General features: G+C 39.9%; 1 protein-coding gene and 2 long non-coding RNA genes across 3 annotated transcripts in view; 2 read left to right on the top strand and 1 right to left on the bottom strand.

The window, feature by feature from the left end:
* The window catches only part of tfdp2 (transcription factor Dp-2), a 34,828-nt gene that overhangs the window by 3,488 nt on the left and 12,982 nt on the right, over nt 1-18,358 (top strand). The window contains 4 exon segments of the mRNA XM_043258464.1: nt 4,977-5,048; nt 7,522-7,582; nt 14,195-14,283; nt 17,524-17,654. Of these exon segments, the coding sequence (XP_043114399.1) occupies nt 5,034-5,048; nt 7,522-7,582; nt 14,195-14,283; nt 17,524-17,654 (296 nt within the window). The 5' untranslated portion in view covers nt 4,977-5,033.
* Nucleotides 9,139-10,348, top strand: LOC122358585. Its single transcript, XR_006252634.1, has 3 exons — nt 9,139-9,172; nt 9,453-9,513; nt 9,869-10,348. It is a non-coding gene; the product is annotated as an uncharacterized LOC122358585 (long non-coding RNA).
* LOC122358584 overlaps nt 14,862-18,358 on the bottom strand; it is a 9,123-nt gene continuing 5,626 nt past the window's right edge. The window contains exons 2-4 of the long non-coding RNA XR_006252633.1: nt 17,046-17,176; nt 15,975-16,102; nt 14,862-15,864 (exon numbers count right to left, since the gene is read on the bottom strand). This is a non-coding gene — a long non-coding RNA (uncharacterized LOC122358584). The remainder of the gene's footprint in view (nt 15,865-15,974; nt 16,103-17,045; nt 17,177-18,358) is intronic.

Genomic DNA, 18,358 nt, shown 5'->3' with positions numbered 1-18,358 from the left:
GGGCATCTGAAATATGTAATGTTGGACAGTTACTGTAATTGAGCAATGCAGACGTTTGAAAAAATGTGATTTTCTTTATTTTGGATTATTATTGGTGTTATAGCCATCTTTACGGCAGTTGCCCGAAAGACAAGAACTGACCCTAGAGGACGTTAACATAAACGGCACCGTGTGACATCTCTGTGTTCAAGAATACAGAAGGCATCTGAGCTGTGGAGGCCAACCTGTGCCATCAATCTAGCGCCACACAGTATATCTGTGTGCTTCCTCTTTTCAGTGACCTTACATGACAGCGTGAGCCGGGCCGTTTGTATTTCAAACACGCATACACTCCCTCAGAAGACCAAATGTCACCCTCCTCCTCCTCTTGTCCTCTGCGTAGCCCACGCTCCGCAAGCGGAGGCCTCCCGGAGAGCGCAGCTCCTCACGGCTTTGACAGAAGGAATGATGGGGGATGCCGCTCCAAAGGCTTTTAAAGCCTCAGATCTGCAGCGTCAAACTTATTTTGCGCTTAGGACTTTAACGTCATCTTGCTTAGCTTGCCGCGCACCTCTCCGTCCCCCGTCCCACAGTAAATGGTGGATGACCTCCCTGTTGCCATGGAGACGGCCTGAGCCGGCACGAGTGACAGATGGAGGGGGTTACAGAAAGACGAGGGCGAGGACGAAAACCCCCCACCACAGCTTCTGAGAGTCCCGGGGCTCTCGAGCGGTGCAGCTCGTGCTGGTGGATTACAGCTCAGCAGCTTCTTCCAGCCAGCAGATCTCAGAACTGACCTCGCGTGAACAATAAACCGCTCGTTAAACTAATTTAATGCCGTCAGCACAACATACTGTGACTTGCACTTTCCCAGTCCTGGAAGAGCGAGGCCTGCCGCAGTCTGAGATCCAGCCTTGAGCAGAACTGCAGGTCTGGACGGGCGTCAGGTGATTGAAGCCCAGATCCGATCTGTAAGAGATTCCCAGTGCCCTTAGCTGACAGGTAGATTTGCATTTGAAGACCAAGCCGTTTTAATTTTCCTTCAGGCCAGAGAACACATACGTATTATGTTCGTTAAAAACATTGTCATAAGGGTAGTTTATTTAAATTTGAATACTTGTTATTTCCTATGCGTTAAAACTATTTTATTGTATATTTTATTCTCATTTTTAATTGAATAATTTAGTTTTATTTTTTTGTGTATATATTTATTCACATTTTTTAATGTAATAATTTCATTTAGTTTTTTACTTTCCCTTATTAGAATATTAAAATGATTCTGAAGGATAATGCGACACCAAAGACTGGAGTAACAATTAAAATAAAATTTTTGCAACACATGAATGCTGTATATTATGCCTTAAAATATATTCAAATTGAAAACATTTAAAATTTTGGTAATATTTCACAGCTTTTTTTAGCTGTATTTTTGATCTGATTAATTAGTGAGCGTCGGAGGAGACTTAATAAAATAGCGTGCGGTTTTAAACATCGAAATATTAAATTCACATCCAAGTTTATCATTCACAGTTGGTCTCTGTTTGAGTAGCAGATGATTAAAAAGCTATAAAGTACAGCAGAAAAGTGGTTTGTTCTCCTTCACAAGCCTCATATTCTGAATCGATGACCCCCATCCCCCTAAACTACCCTAAAACTATCAAAGCTGGCCTGTTTCTTTAGGCCCCCCCGGTACTGTGTGGATCACCTCTTCCAGGTCAGTGCTCTTCAGTCTTTCGATGATGGAGATCGAGAGAAGGAAGAGAGGACAGTGACGGGCAGAGAGAGAAGGGAGGATGAAAGACGGGAGAATCAGAGGTCAGGCTGACAGACGAAGAGCTCGGGGATTTATGGCAGGCCAAACGAAGGACGGAAGAGAATGACAATAGAGAGGGTCACTGCAGGGCGCCTGCATCTTAAGACCGCGAGAGCTCACGTGCAATGGGAAGAAATGCGGCTTGTCGCTCGGCGAGGTTTGCTGAAATCTAGAATGGAGAAACGAGGTGGCCTGTAATGCAGCTGATTTATATTTTGCCCATGCAGAGCTTGCAGCGGTGGAGGTAGGGTGTTATAGGCGTCGCTACGTGATCTCAGTCGGTTTATTAGTAAGTAAAAAGGCAGTGACGGTAGGAAGTGACCACTCGGAATGCAGATTCAGCCAGCGAGCTGCTCCACACTGCAGACGAGCGACGCATACGCACGTTTCCATTTAAATGCCACCTCATCCGTTCAGCGCCGTTCTGCTTTCAGTGCGTCACGCTGCCCTGCTCGTAACCGCTTCGCTGCTGCGCTTTCAAGCATCTGGAAACCACAACACGACTGCGCCGAAAGCAGAAAGTTCCACTGCACAGGCCCCGAGTCGGTGGACTGAGAGTTCAGGTCAATACCTTTCCAGGACATGTGTGTGTGGCACTGGTGGTTGACAAGGCCGTGCAGTTTTTAAAGTGTTCTGTGTAGCTTTTAATGTATTGTAGTAGTTTTCAGGGTGGTGTTGTTTGTGACTCGGCTTGACCGATCTGAAGTCTCTATTCTCTGCTTTGCAAAAAAAAAACTTTTACATCAAGAAACTTCCGTTTTTTTAAATATGTAGATGTAGATTTTTGTTTTTGTTTAGGTGCAATACTAAAAACTTATTGCGCATTTCTGAAAAAAAAAATATAACCTTAAGACCTTTCCAACGATATGCGTTTTGTCAAGATTGGAACATTTTTGATTATAATATACTGTAGTAAATTCTGTAATGAATGACTGCCTGCTGTATCTATTGTACGGATTTGTTTTATAGTAAAGTACCATTTCCATTGTAATTCAGTGTCTGATTCCAAAACCGTTTTCACGGGACAAATTTGGAGTGTTTGGAGAATTCTAATTAACAAAGATTTCTAAAATACGGACAATTAACAGATTGACTTAACCACGTGAAGCTCGAAATGGAATAAATGTCAGATTTATTCATTTATGTAATTGAAAAGCTAATTAAAAAACTAAGAGAAAGTCTATAACGACTTCAAACAAAGTTTCGATCATGTTGCTCGTTTACAGGCCTTGGAAATTTGCATATCAAGTATGAGACCGTAGCTGTCTTTAGATATCGTCCCTCTTTCACTATTATGCATAGGGTGTTTTTACTTTTATCCATGCATAAGTTGCATTGCTCAGAAACCTCGACCCAGAGGTCTGATTTATGGCATCATTCCTGTCTCAAGTTTAGTACACGGGGTTAAGAATTTGTATTCGAATACGAGTATTTAGCGATCGCTGTTCTTAATAAGAACTGCTAATTTGATGAGCAAACCCTTTGTTGCGAGTAAGAACAAGCACGTGAGTTTCAACGAACGCAGGTCAATAAAGCCCATTGAGGAAGATCCTCAATAAGTCGCCTGTGATCTCAAGAGGCTTTTTGAAGCACCGTCCAGCAAACGGGCAACAAAGGGCTTGATTTACAGTGCGTAAGGGAAATCTTTTGTCATCGTGCACTCGCTGCGCCGGGATGCTCCGCTCTTACTCAGCAACAAGTCGTCTCTTTAGTGTCATGTCACCAGAGCCAGGGAGACACAAGTTCCCTTGCATTTACTGGGTGGCCTCTGCCTTACCCAGGAGAAGAGAAATAAGGCCTGGGGGAGGGCAAATGACACAGAAAAGGAGAGACCTCCAGCCACTTTGAAGCTCGTCTCTGGTTCCTGTGTCGGGCTGCTCCCCCGTGGGACAAAAGGCCTTTATGTGTGGCTCAGGCAGGGGGCTGTAGAGGGGTATTGTGGGACCGGAGCGGTGGGCGGCAGGGCTAGATGGGGCCCCCTTCCATTGATCTGCACGGTCCATTCTGCCTCACCCCCTCCACCACAGCCAGGCTTACCAGCTGTCTGCTCTATGCCTCTCCCAAACCGGCCACAAAGACACACGCGGATCATATGGGCGCCGGCATTAGCATACGTATTGGACTAGAGACTTAAAGGAACTTCGTGGAGACACGCATGAGACGTGTTTATTGTTGTGCACGGAAACCACGCTCGCTTCGCACGAAGGTGACCGCTGAGCGCACATAGCGTGATAACGACGACATCAAAGGGCCTGCTCAGCGGTTGACCTACAATTTGTGGCGTGACCTTCGCTCACGCGCATACATCGGTTTACTTTCGCCGATGTGTTTACGCGAACGTCTTCGCAGGCTCTCGAGGCCTATGTTACGCAGCGTCTAAATAGGGTCGAAATCTGTGGCTGTGTTGAAGAGGTTTACTTTGGCAACTGCATTGCTTTCGTTACAGTGTCATGCTTCCAGTATGTTGGCGTAACTGTATTTTGCAATAAGCAAGCAAGCAAGTATCGGTGCATTCTAGTAGCTCAGTGCGCATTATTGCTGCCTCGGTTTTGCAATTATGAGAGGGAAACTGAACTTGTGAGTTTTTAAGGCTTCATCTTCATCTTCACAGCTGCTCTGAGAGACAATAATAGGCTGATACTCACAGCTGTCTTGTTTGGTTTGAATGAATCGCACTCAAGTTCATTTCCACCTTTGGTGCAAATAGAGCAATGGCACACAGGTTCAGACCAAACAACCGGACCGAGACCCAGCTGAAGACTTTCAAATCAACTCTGGTACGGCAGCTGACATGACGTTTACAGATTTCACGCATACACTCATTCGTGCTATAGAAATGCATTTTATTAAAGGTCACAGAGTTTGCTCCTCATCCAATGTAGCACATACTCGTACTCATGTTCTGTTTGCTTTTTTCACACACACACACACACACACACACACACACACACACACACACACACACAGCTGTTAGCTGCTATCTGAATCCTCCCTGTACCCTCACTGTGTCTTCATCATCTCTGCTCAGCAGTGTATCCCCATCATCCTCATCCAGAGCTTTCCTCTCCTCTAACAGTCCTCATCAGTGTCACAAGGACAGGATCAATGTGTGTTTTTGCCACAGTGCACATACCTGATCACGTTGTGTGTGTGTGTGTGTGTGTGTGTGTGTGTGTGTCTACAGGGGCGGTGCAGCTCTGAGCGTGCGGGGATCTGACCAGAAAGAGCCGCCACCTTCAGCATGATGGCCAACGCGGTGAGTGTTTCTGGTGATGAGCGTCAGCACCAACTTATGTAATTAAAGGGACTTTCAGGTCTTCGTCAAGTCTGTTACTATTCAAGTGTCAACATGTTAAAACCACTGCTTCCACTGTTGACAAAACAAAAGTGAAAGAGTTCTTTAGAAAGTGCAACTTCACTCTTCAAAATAAAGGGTCCAGGAGGGTTTTCACAGCGAGGCCATAGAAGAACTAGTTTTAGTTCTCACAAAGAACCACTTTCAATGTCAACAAGCTAGTCCGTTGGAGTTTGTTGAATCAGTGCGTTACCCCTGTTAGGCGTCGGTTGGAGTTGGTTTTCACCTGACTGACAGCAACCACGGCTTCGCCCACAGCCTCTTTCGATTTGTTCGCCGTCTTTTCATGTATAGAATTACACACAAAGACATAAACAAGAGTACAATTCGGATTATGGCTACGATAATCCATTTTTTCCCCAGTCAGTGAGTTGGTTGGTGTCTGCTGGTGCCGTGTGAACATTATAGGGTAAAATGTAAATATTTGAAGTCACTTTTAAATTACTTTAAATAAGTAAAAAAAAGATTCAGTATACATTTAAGGCCTATTTCGCACAAGTCTGCTCACGCATCAAGCTCTTTGCCATCAAAAGAAAAATAGTAGATGCAATTGTTTATTGATAAACTGGTATTTGTAATTACATGTTGGCTGTAAAGACGAAATAGATGATGCTGACACATTTAGAGAGAAATGCACCTTTCATACTAATTACACAGTTCTTTTAATAATAAAGGATTTAACAATTAAATTCATTTACTGTCACATTTCCGCCAAATAGCATGTTTATGGTTACTAGAGTAAATACTGTACATTATACACCTCGTTTTGAATTGAAAATCAGCCGTTGTGGCACAGTTTAAGATTTAAAATATTTTAGGCTGATGCACCCTTAGATGTAAACTATTTTTGTTTTTCGGAAACCTCCTCCCATTGAAACGTACATAGACTTGTTACACCCTTTTATCTACGACTTACCGAGAGCCTCTGCCTTACATTTCTCATTTAGTTTAAATGCCTCTGTGATGTCCTGTTGATTAAATCATGGTGACACGCTCCACGACCTCCGACCCCTGTGAATAGATGTCTCTGTAAACTCCACCGACATCTGTTTGCTCGTCCGTTTAAAGCCTTTTATTCTATAGGTTTTGCCGGTCTTTCACTGGCTAGCGCCGCTGAGTTGATGTAGCCCTCTGACCGACCGTTTCGTGAGGAAATCGGATCACGTTTTCTCATAGTTACAGTCATCCTACAGTACATGGAGGAGCGCAGGGTTTTTTTTTTTTTTTCTCTAGTGTGAACTACCGCAGAAGCAGCTGCCGCTGTAAGATATCACCCTATCAGTTCACGCTGTCCTGCGTTCACAGACATAATGTGAGAAATACAGTTTTGAATTCTGCAACATATTCTGTTTAGATTCAAGTTTGTCATTTGCTTTCAATTTGCCACATGCATTGTAACGACATGCATTGTTGCGTAAAATATTGTGTAAGGTTTCAGATGCTTGGAGTTTGAACAGAATATGTGTAAACGTTGACAAGTGCCAACCCCTAACAATAAAATACATGTGATGCATACAGTGCATCACAGAAATATCATGCATGCATTGTAAATAAAACATTTTGTCATTGTAAATGACAGATAATTATCGCGTCAAAATTAAAAGTATTTGTTTGCATGAAATATGCATGTATCCTGTGCATATTTATTACGTGTATATAATTACAAGCACACATTTTGAAAATATTTCCATGCTCATATAATTGATGTAATTTAAATGTATAAACGTAACATTTTTCTTAAATATATACATGCATTTGTGCACATTTTTTATATATATATATATATATATATATATATATATATATATATATATATATATATATATATATATATATATATATATATATATATATATATATATATATATATATATATATATGGTTCTTAATTATAATGTAATATTTAATGGCTATAGTCAGTGGTTAAAAATTAGGGAAAATGTTTTTTATAGGGAAATCAGTATTACTTGGAATCAGTGATACCAAGATGCCATTAAACAAATAAAAAAAATATGTTGTTTGGACATAAATTTGAATATTGAATGTCAATTATAGCAATATAAAAGTATATTTAAAGTACGTATGAAAACTTTAATGAAAGGGAGAATTAATCGCATTTAATTTCACCAAAATGATTAAATGATTTTAATTGGTTCATTTGTTTAATCAGTCGACAGCGTTATGTGTTATATAAACAAAAACGTTTAGTTTGGATTCAGTTATTAATGATTAATCGCTTGACAGAACTATAAATAATATACTAAGATGTACGGTGTCCATACAGTACCATGAGAAAAATGTTTGCAAGTGCTTTGACATTTTTCTGTATAAATGAGATCGATGTGAACTCTTTCCTGTTTTCTTCTCCGCTCAGGTTGGCGCAGCGGCTCTCTGTGGAGACCTGAAGGCCTTTCTAAACCAAAACCTCTCTAAAGGTAAAAAATAACTATCATGTAATATCGTATGCATTCATTCACAAACAGAAGCACGAGTTTAGAAATGAATTGGCCCAAGTTAATGAATCATCACAGTGCAAAGTGCAGGTTCATTCAGAGTACGAAAAAACTTTTCCTATTGCTTTCGTTTTTCAGTTTGGCAGTAAAAGAAATTACAGGCAATTACTGGCAGGCACTAAACCTTTATGTACTACCTACTGTTATCTTGGCTGCATTCAAAGCGAAAATAAGGGGTCTGGGCGTTGAACAGTAGACGTTCAAGAAATAATTACTCGTCCGATTGCACCACACACAGATGTTAAGTTACTGTTTGAAATTCAGACCCTTTCAGGTGTCGCAGGTTTCATTGACTAAAAATGAACGGCGATTCCTAAAATACACTCGATAGCTTGACGGCTTGTTTCCCTATGAATACTGTGAAGTATTGATTTTTCTTTTTCCAGTTAACCGTAATCCTCATTTAAACAATCCAGTATCGATTCCTAAAAATGCACACTGCATCATATAAACCACAAGAAGTATCAACGTATGAATCAAACTCTCCGAGACTGCTGTTGCTCACGCACGCAACTGGCTTGCTATCCTTGTGGTTTTTTGTACTGTACAAAATGTATATTCTATCACCCTAAACCTAACCGTGACAGGAAACCGTTTGCATTTTACTTGCTCAAAAAAAAAAAAAAAAACTTGATAGTCCACTTCAGACTCTGTATCTACATGTCATCTAATTCTGATTAGGGTAGGTTTAGGGTTGAACTATATGTGCAAAGTTCCCCAGTGTGACTTTTATGTTCAGGTGTGACTTAATTGCTGTAAATCATAGTACGCTTAAGAAGCCCATTACTAAAGCTGATGTACAACAGTTAGTTTAATGTGGCTCCAGCCTTTCAAGTGAGTGTGTGATTAAACACTTTTTAATTGTCACTGGCACTTGTCCAGTTGAGAGTTTCCAATGGGTGCCAAATAAAACTTGTGCGCGATTTCCTCGCGTGCCACCGTTCTTAAGGTCAAAAATGTTCAAACGCTAAAAAATATATATGACCTAATCACCGTTACGCACAAACTCTTCGGGTCAGGTTCGATTTTCAGCGTTTTTATGTATCGAGCAAGCATTTCGATAAATTAGAACGCATGTGAAAATTTCTGACTCTTGAGTGCAAGGACCTTTACGGTCTGAGCGCATCGTGACATGTGTTCAGGCCGCTCCATTGTGCAGCACCACATCTATTTAGTTCTCCTGCTCTCCGGGGCTTTCCACTGCTCTCAGATCAGCCCAGGCCAGAGCAATCGCCCGCCTGCTCTCCGAGCTGTGAGAGGAGCGCCGTCTGTGAGCAGACGGAGAGAGGACGTCCCGCAGCAGGCGCACACACGCTCTCATTGAGCGCAGTTTCCCCACTTGGCGCTGCCGAGAGTCCGAGCTCGGCCCGGGTGGACTCCCTCTGTGCTCGCTCGGCAATGCCTGGCCAGCCTCTCAAGTTTCCAATGAATGGTAACAAAAGGACACAGAGAGAGAGAGAGGAATGCCAGGTCCCAGCCTGTCTTCGAAACATGCTCTCCACTCCTCTTCAGGTAAATCCTGCATCCCTGCTTTTTTTTTTTCTTCCCCGTCCTGCTGCTCTCTTTGTTGAGGGCACTCAGGGATTGCGTCGGAGCAGCTGGGAAGGCTGCACGTGTGTTGCGACGGCATGCTGAGAGGAACACTCTCTCACTCTCTCTCTTTCTGTCTCTCTCGCTTGCTCTGGGTCACTGTGGAAGTTCCTCCACGGCTCTGTGTTCAGGGGGAGGGGTGAAGCGGACGTCCCAGTCCGTGCGCAGGACTAGAACTTGAACCTTTTTTTTTTTTTATCAGGAAAGGAATAGTTAAAGGTGAAGTATGGAGGTGCTTGTCATGCCGCTTCATAAACAAACAGGTAAAGAGGAACTTTTCAGATAGCTTTTATAAAGAGGTCTTTATGTTATTATTATTATTATTATTATTGTTTTGTGTTTTTTTAAAGAAGCTTATTGCTTTCCACACTCTTATAAATAAAGGTTCTTCTTTTTGGCATGGATGGTTCTATAAAGAACCTTTAAGATCAGTTGAGACTTTCGAATGCACTAAACATACTAAAGTGTCTTTATTAACATGTTCTTCACTATAAGTTTCCTTTTGAGAACAGTCTGCTGTTTTTTAGGAGTGTAATGTGTTTAAGCGAGTGTTTTTGTCGCCGCTGAGCTGGGTTGTTGTGTTTGGCTGTTGGTGAGAGACTCTCTGATGTGTCTCAGACACTGATGTGGTTTCGAGTCGTGTTGAGCGAATGCTGGAGTCTGTTTGGGCTGCCCCAGGAAGTAAGTGTGTGTTTTCCTCCTGTTGTCTTGGCCCATGCATAGCAGTGTTTTCTTTGTGATGTCTTCCGTTATGCACTTGCATTTATCTGTCTGCATCATGCATTTGTGTATGCTGAGTGTGCGTGCGTGTGTGGTTTATGATATAGCAAACACATAGGGCTCAATATCTGTGTGTGTGTGTGTGTGTGTGTGTGTGTCCCGGGCTGCTGCTCAGCTGTATTCTAATGTGGCTTTGCTCATTGTTGCTGTAAAGAGCGTGTGGCACTGAGGCATTCCTGTGCTGAGGCCTCGCACAAAACCCCTTCAGACTGCAGCCAGTCCTGCTGCTGTACGCTCACCATCTGGAGCAGATTGGGAGGATTCATAGAGACATTCTGACACTTTCTTACCTTTCAGAAGGAAACGCTTAAAGTCGGTTCGAAAGGGTTGCCTTAAAAATGACTTCTCACAATCGTTTGCACTCTCTGAAAGCTGAGGGACCGACTTCCACAGAGCACGGAAGGAGTTACTGAGGCACTTTTCAATAAACGAAATCTGTCAAGCCTTAAAAACGATGAAAAAATAACCATAAAATATGTCGTATGAATACAATGCGTTTAAGCAACGTGTGTCGCCCCTAGTACAGCTTATAAATAGACATGGCCAATATTGATTATTTTCACTGATATGCACTATAAATATTTGGCAATATATTTATAAGCAAAATGCTCGACCAATATTTATTTCTTTATTGTTTTACTTTTGTTAGCACTGAAGAAACTTGTGAGATTTTATTTATTTTTTACATATATAGTCAAAATATGTTTTCTTAGTTATGTAGTTAAAATAATGTAGTTTTAAAAGAGTGGATCTCCTTAAAAGCTACGTGGTGGTCATGCTGAGGCATAATAATATCAAAGACTGAGATGTAGAGTTAAAGCAGCCGTTAATTTGGCACACATCTAAAGTGCACATTAATAGCTGTTATTTTAAATAAATTTTACAAATTGAAGCTTAAGTATTAAGTATTATGCTTAAATATCAGGGGGTTAAAAATATCGGTTGTACCGATTATCGCCAATCTCTACTTTTAAGTCAAATAAAACTGGACAGTTCTTATTGTTTTTGTGAAATATTGCATTGTTTATTGTAAATGATATATCTGTGCACATAATTTGAAAGGTCCCGCTTATTCTCTATTTGGATTTGTCTAAAGTGGACTTTCTGTTAACTGTAATGTCTGCTAACTCAGAGTAGACTGTTAGGGTAGGGTTAGAGTAAGTTGACATACACTTGCTTCTGATAGTGTGTTGTGGACCCATCAGACAGTCTACTAATACTCCACTGACTACTAGTTGATACGTAGTTACAAAGTTACTTTTACAAGTTAGACGAGAATACATCCATTCCAGACACGGACAAAGACAAACACTTTTTACTGCGATAGCCTCCCCTTGATAGTCGAGAAATGGATCGAGTGCGAGCTTGATGGGGACACGTGGAATGAAAAAGTTTTCCAGGAGACATCTGCCTAATATGAAGCGGTACTAAACTGCAGTGGAGACGCAAACTGAACAGATCCGTGCCGAGCTGTACTGAACTGCGTGAGCAGAGTCATACCAAGCGTTTGGTATTTGGCTGCGAGTGGGGCTTGAGGAAGTGACTTCCGCAGCGCGACCTGATGCCCCTGAAGTGAGACACGGGAAACAGAAATACTGCAAAATAATAATAAAAATAACAATAACGCGACTAAACAATGCGAAATAATCAAAAAAAAAGTATTTAGTCTCATTTTCGTTAATGAAAATTTTTTATTTCTTTTGTAAACCATATTTATTCACTAGTCAACAATATTGCATTATACGTTTAATTATAGTCATCATCATACGACCAGCGTTTACGTTGCGTCTCGTCTCATTTTCATCACGTGCTAAAGGTTCGTTGATGACGATATTTAGTCATTTTTCCGTTGACAAAACAACACTATTTCTAACAGACAGAGGAGTTTCAGTCATTTCCCTCTAGAAGTCTAACATCCACATGAAACGGTAAGATCCAGTCAGTTCCTGATAAACTAAATCAAGTCCTGCCCCATGAAAGATGGTCATAATTTCTGTTTCAGATTGACTTTAACTGAGTGTGTATTGTGTGTGTCGGCACTGATGCTTCTCATTTCTTCTGTCTTGAATTAAATTAGAACATTTCAAAGCAAAAAAAAAAAACATTGGATAATCAATAAAATAGCTAGAAAGATGCATCTGGGAGCCATGCACTCAAGTGTCTAATAGCATCTGGCGTAAGGTAGCTAATAATGCGTGGTATACTGTAGCGTGCTCTTTTAGAGAGGCAGTCACAACCACATTTCATTTATTTCAATGGGTCACGACCACATCTGCTGTTGTCTTTTATGAAAAGCACGAGAGCCACTTTGTATTGGTAGCTGGTATATAAAGTCAATAGGACATTGTAAACACAGTAAGACGTCCCGACTGCAGCTGTAGACAGACAAAGACGCAGTGTGAGCGTCACGGAGCGCTGGAGGATCAGGACGGCCTCGTCTGGAGTGTGTGTGTGGGACGCAGGCATGTGAAGAGTGGGAGTCGTTGGCATGCGTCGTCTCGCTCAGACAGTACTGGGTGTGTTCACTGGGTTGCGTGTTTGTGCGTGATTGCGAGGCCCATTTGCATGGTTTTGCATCCGATACGCCGCAACCTTTACATGATTTGCATTCCCATTCAGAAAACGCCGCACAGTTCGAAGAAAGTGTTTCTAGTGTCTTGGCCTCCTTCGCCGTACTGTAAGCTTCCCTCGCTTATCCCACGCACACACAGCAGTCACCTACTGGGCTCTAAAGGAGACAGTCATGGCTAAAATTCACCGCTACACTGCAGATACACTTAAACATAGAATTAAGTGACATCTGCAAGATAAACAATGTTCAAAGGTTTTCTCGAAACTCACCTTTTAGAGATATTACGCAGGGATTTTTGTTGTATCATATCAGACTTGCACATTTTTAAGGACTGTACATTACCGTCATGATCAAAACTTTGAATTCAACAGGTTTCTCAACATACTTTCAGTCGTCTTATTGTTTTTACGTTTAAGCTAAGTAAAATGCCCCACATTTAAAAACTACAAAGCTTCAATCATAAAACTGAGCACTAGAATATGACTTGAATGTTATTGGGAGATATATGGATGCATTTTATGTAGGTTGTCTGTTATGCTTTTATAAAAGATCTCATTTATTTTCATCACGAGCTGTCGATCTTTCCTTTTAGTCACATGTAGCTGTACCAAATTTGATATTTGTTCAGTCCAGGCCTCTGAATGAACGTGAGATCTCCATATTCTCTTATATCATGATATATGAGCCATAAAAGCCTGACGTATCAAGTGATTTGAAACCTTTTATTCAAGTTTGTTCAGTAAACTCTTCCATTTAAAAATGAAATAATTAAATTAATAATCAAAACCTTTACAGGCTGAACTTTAAACACGATCCATCGGTTTGACCGTTTTGCTTGAGCTGTGCCCTCATGCTGTTTCTTTTAAAGTTGAAATGCCAGTAAGTTTGGCAGCTTTATTATCTAAATCAACATTACTGTTTAAAATGGCTTAAGTGTCCAGATATGTTTTAAGGCCACATGTTCCTCTCTGGGTCTGACTGAAAACAGTGGGAAATCAATCACTCCCACATGTCCTGCAGAGGAAATTGGCTCGGGAAAACAATACGAGTTAACAGCAAGTCTGTTCAGTTTAAAAAGCATTTTTTTTTGGTCAGTTCCAGACCCGTTTAGTTCGTTTCTGTTCGATGCACTGAACAATTGTTTTAATTCTTACTACAAAGCCTGTGATGATTGACCATTTTCACTCGTGACAACTTGCCCCATAAAGCTAAACTTCATAAAAGCTTGAGAAGCAGCTTCATCAGAATATGATTTATTCAGTTTTTAGCCTAAATTATTGACCGGCATGATTCACCAGGAAGTAGTCAGTTTTCAGGACCGATGCCGTAGAATCTTTTTTTTTTAATGAACCGTCGATGAAGCCCAACATTACATCACTACATCCAAGAAATGCGAGTTGCGTTTATGCTTTGCAAACAGGCCGTAAAACTTCATCTGCTTGAGAGAACTAATTTGTGAACGGTCACCATTTCCATTCTGTCGATTCTGTAATCCATTCAAGCCTCCGCCGGTCTGCGAAACGTGTTTTTCCTCTCAGAAGCGCTCGGCTCTTATTTGTGAACATCAGCTTTCACTGTGTTTGTGTTTGCAGGCAACATTTCCCTGGTAACGCCGTCCAGCTACAGCCCCGCCACCAAAATCACACTAGGAACAGTCAACTCCAATGTGGGAGCCCAGATGGTTAGTATCACACAGTGCACTTAAAAACACGTCCACAAACATGCACTTCATAGTGTCCCAAACAAGGCTGCTGGGATCCTGATTTACTTACACCAACTTTGTGCATCCATATTCCATATTATTTCATGAGTATGTTACGGTATTATAAGTCATTTTGAGAATATAGAAGGCTAGAAGTAAAATGCATTGAACATGAATATTTTCTATCTATGAAGCTTAAATGTATCTAAAACACTTTAGCAATCACGGTGAACTGATTCATTGAAATGCAGCATTTGAGAGAAATGATTTACCAGAAATCGTTCTTAAAACATCTTAATTTAGTTGTAATTTCTGATATAGCTAAAAATATTTCTGTAATATACGGAACATTATATGGATTTTTGTGGCCCTTCAAGCTTCCTAAAAACTATAATACTATATATATAACTATATATATATTCATATACACACACACACACACACACATATATATATATATATATATATATATATATATATATATATATATATATATAAATATAAATATAAATATATATATATATATAATATAAATAAATGATATAATCTATATTTATACGATATACTTGTAACATGGAAGGGCAACAACATAACGGACAAGGAAATATTACTTTATAATGTTTCATTTGTTAACATTAGGTAACAAGAACTAACAATGAAAGCACTTATTAATCTTAATATTGAACTAGTGTGTGTGTGTGTGTATATCTGTCTGTATATGTATATAGTATTTCTATTAACTTTTAATAAAGTTGCATTAACTAACATTATAGTACAGCGAGCTATACACATGTTACAGTATTTATTAGAGGTGTAACAGATGTACAGGTCATTGTTGGCTAATGTTAGTTAATGCATTAAAGTCAATTAGATTAGTTTAGAGTTACCAATGAACAACTAAAAAGTGTTAACTTGTCTTATTTACAAATGCATTCGGCAAATGCATACTTTCATCCAAAGCATCTTACCATTGAGGAACATCGTCATTATGAGGGCAACAGTCACAAGAAGTGTCCATTACACAGGTTTTCAGTCATCATTCAAACTATAAAAACTAGTCCTGGGAGATATTAGGACAAAATGAGATGAGAGAGCTGTGCTGCAGTTCACGCTGTATCCAGTAGTGGGCAGTGAAATCCTGACTGGCTTTACTGCCTGAGCTTGTCTGCTGTACATAGACAACAGTTAGGAGATGGGGGATGGAGAGAGCGGGGTGTTTATGGGTCAGTACGGCTGCACCGAGCTGAACAAAAGAGAGGAATGTAGAAAAGATGGAATCACACGAAGGAGGGAGACGTTTCAGGAGACTCTCAGGAAGCGCCTTCTTTGTATAAATGCATGCATTTAAAGGCCAAATGTTTTAGTTTTTTTTCATCCTATTCTAGCTACAAGTAAGCAATTTTTTTTGCCCAACTTCCTGGAATGTCCTCACTGTTAATCTGTCACGCTTTGTTTGCTCGCGCTGGCGTGTCAGCTTCTCTCTCCCATGATTCTGTGAGTTTAGACCGGGGTCTGCCTGCCTGCCTCAGATATCACAGTAGGACTGTTCGGGGGGGAAACCTGTATGGAAGCAGCCATTATTATTATATTTTTTTTTTGTTCAGTGCATACACACTTGACTAATGCTGATGGTGGAGCGGAAGGGCCGTGAAAAGAGTGAACTGACGCACCTCTGCTAATGAGCTTGTTAACGAGCGGATGGCATGAGAGACCCTCGTTAAGACCCTCATTCACTCGCTTGTTTAGATACACACTTCAGATTCCTTTCCCACTGAGATCACATCCTCCACTCCGTCACCTGTGCATCCATTAACATGAGAGAGAGAGAGAGAGAGAGAGAGAGAGAGATGCTATGATTGATTGCTGTATGCTGACCGTATGCAGCGAGGCACACTAAAGAGTAGTATGCCACGGGCTCCAAAAAAGAAATGTTGCACTGGCAAATACACTAAATTAAATATATAAATTAATAAGAAATTATAGAAATTAAATTTAGAAATTAAAAGCATCAAATTGCACAGATTAAAATGAAAACTGAAAATATAAGTTATTTCAAAATAAAATAAAATAAATAATAAATAATAAATAAATAATAATAAAAAAAAAAAAATATATATATATATATATATATATATATATATATATATATATATATATATATATATATATATATATATATATATAACACACACACACAAACTACTACTATATTAAAAACTACTAAAATATGAAAATAATTAGTCTAATATTTAGTCTAAATTTGTATAGTTTAAATAAGAATACTGATGAAAGTAACAGTTAATTCAAATGATGTTCAAAATTTATACTTGTACCTGTACTTTTTTTGTCAGTTTGCACATAAAGCTATATAGAAATATTAAATAAAAGAATGACAAAAGCACTTAAAATTACGACAGTAAAATAGAAATGCTAAAGTGACAGTGACAAGAACTCATTATACCGCATCCCTTATTTAATGAAATTAATTACATTTTAATATTCATCAATGTCAGTAACAGTTGTATATTTTAAAGGAATTTATACGTAATTGTTTTTTTGTACTTTCCTAAAAATAAGTCGAATGAATAATAAATGTTCCACATCGTGGTTGAACCTCTTGTTAAGTATTCACTGCGCTGTGGGATGCAGTGTTCTGTGTATGCTGCATACGGCGCATTTTGACAAAAATAGCAGATGACCCGATGCATTTCATTCAGCCACAAAAATTGCCTGCTACGCACCGCGGACTGCAGAACCGATGGAGAGCGGCGAGGAGCAGCAGAGGGATAAATCATCGGCGAGGCCCGCTGACGGATGAGGGTGTGCTTGCTGTGCTTGGGCTGCAGGAGGCGTTTTTTCCTCTCCCCAGGGGCTGCAGCACACAGATTCAGGTTAGCAGAGAGGCCCGGGCACAGCAGCACGGCTCATCTACATGTGCGGCAGGGCAGGTGTCTGTCAGAGGCGCTGGAATTCATCTGTTAGCATTATCATTCATCTCGCTGGAAGCGCATGACCTGGATGCTGCCGTCTTTGAATTATTGGGGAGAAACAGGTTTATTTCTCCCATAATGGTGCAGTTATGGTGTCTGCCAGCAGGGGGTGACTGCCAAAACAGCAGGCCAAGCCCCAATAAAGCACAGTGATTCTCTCTACTGGTCTTAACTCGTCTTCGAATTTGCATAACCGTTGTTTTTTTGTTTGGGTTTTTTGTTGTTGCAGATTTTAAGCACACCGCAGAGAGTGTCTCATGCCGGAGGTATCCTCATCGGCAGCCCGTTTACGCCGCACACAACGCCGTTGGCCATGGTAACTCAAGCACACCCTACCGAGGGCGATGAGTGGACCCCGGGGTGAGCGAAACACACACCCGCCTCTCACGATGTGCTTTTAATGTCGACTTTTGAAAGCGCCCCCTATATGATGCCACTCTATGAAGTGATGAAAACATTTGTATTTTTTTGCCACATTAATTCTTATGTATTCTTTTTTTAGTTTTTTCCATTTTAATAATTACAATTTAACATTCAATTTAATACATTATATATTTTAGGGCCTTGTAAAGGGCATAATTTTTTTTTTTTTTTTTTTTTAGTTTCTGTTATTCGTTTTAATTTTGGGGGGATTTTATTTTTTATGATTAAGTTGCGTTGTATAATTAGTTTACAGAATTACATTTTTTTAATATTTATATATTTATTCTGTGAGTTTAAATTTTTCTGGTTCTCTAAATAAATTAGTAATCAATTGGCATAAAATATATTATTTTTAAATATAAAAAAATGCATTTTTTTAGGAAACAAAATGGTCTACAACAGAGTGTTTCTGTTAAATTAAAAGTTTTTTTCCATTTAATAATGCTATATGTACTATGAATATTATTTATATGAAAATAGTAATAATACTCTGTCTTAATCAAATTTGTTGTGTACAGCCCTACTTTAGATTTAAATTCGATGAGATTTTTATGGATTTCATGATTCCGTTCACTCTCTAATGTAAATCTGAGCATGAAAGAGGTTTGGCATCTTAGTGTTTATCTTGTGAAAAAGTTTGG

Source organism: Puntigrus tetrazona, chromosome 15, assembly GCF_018831695.1.
Source record: "Puntigrus tetrazona isolate hp1 chromosome 15, ASM1883169v1, whole genome shotgun sequence".
NCBI classification, from domain to species: Eukaryota; Metazoa; Chordata; class Actinopteri; order Cypriniformes; family Cyprinidae; genus Puntigrus; species Puntigrus tetrazona.
The sequence above is the reverse complement of the archived record's forward strand: the minus strand, read 5'-3'. Positions and strand labels throughout refer to the sequence as shown.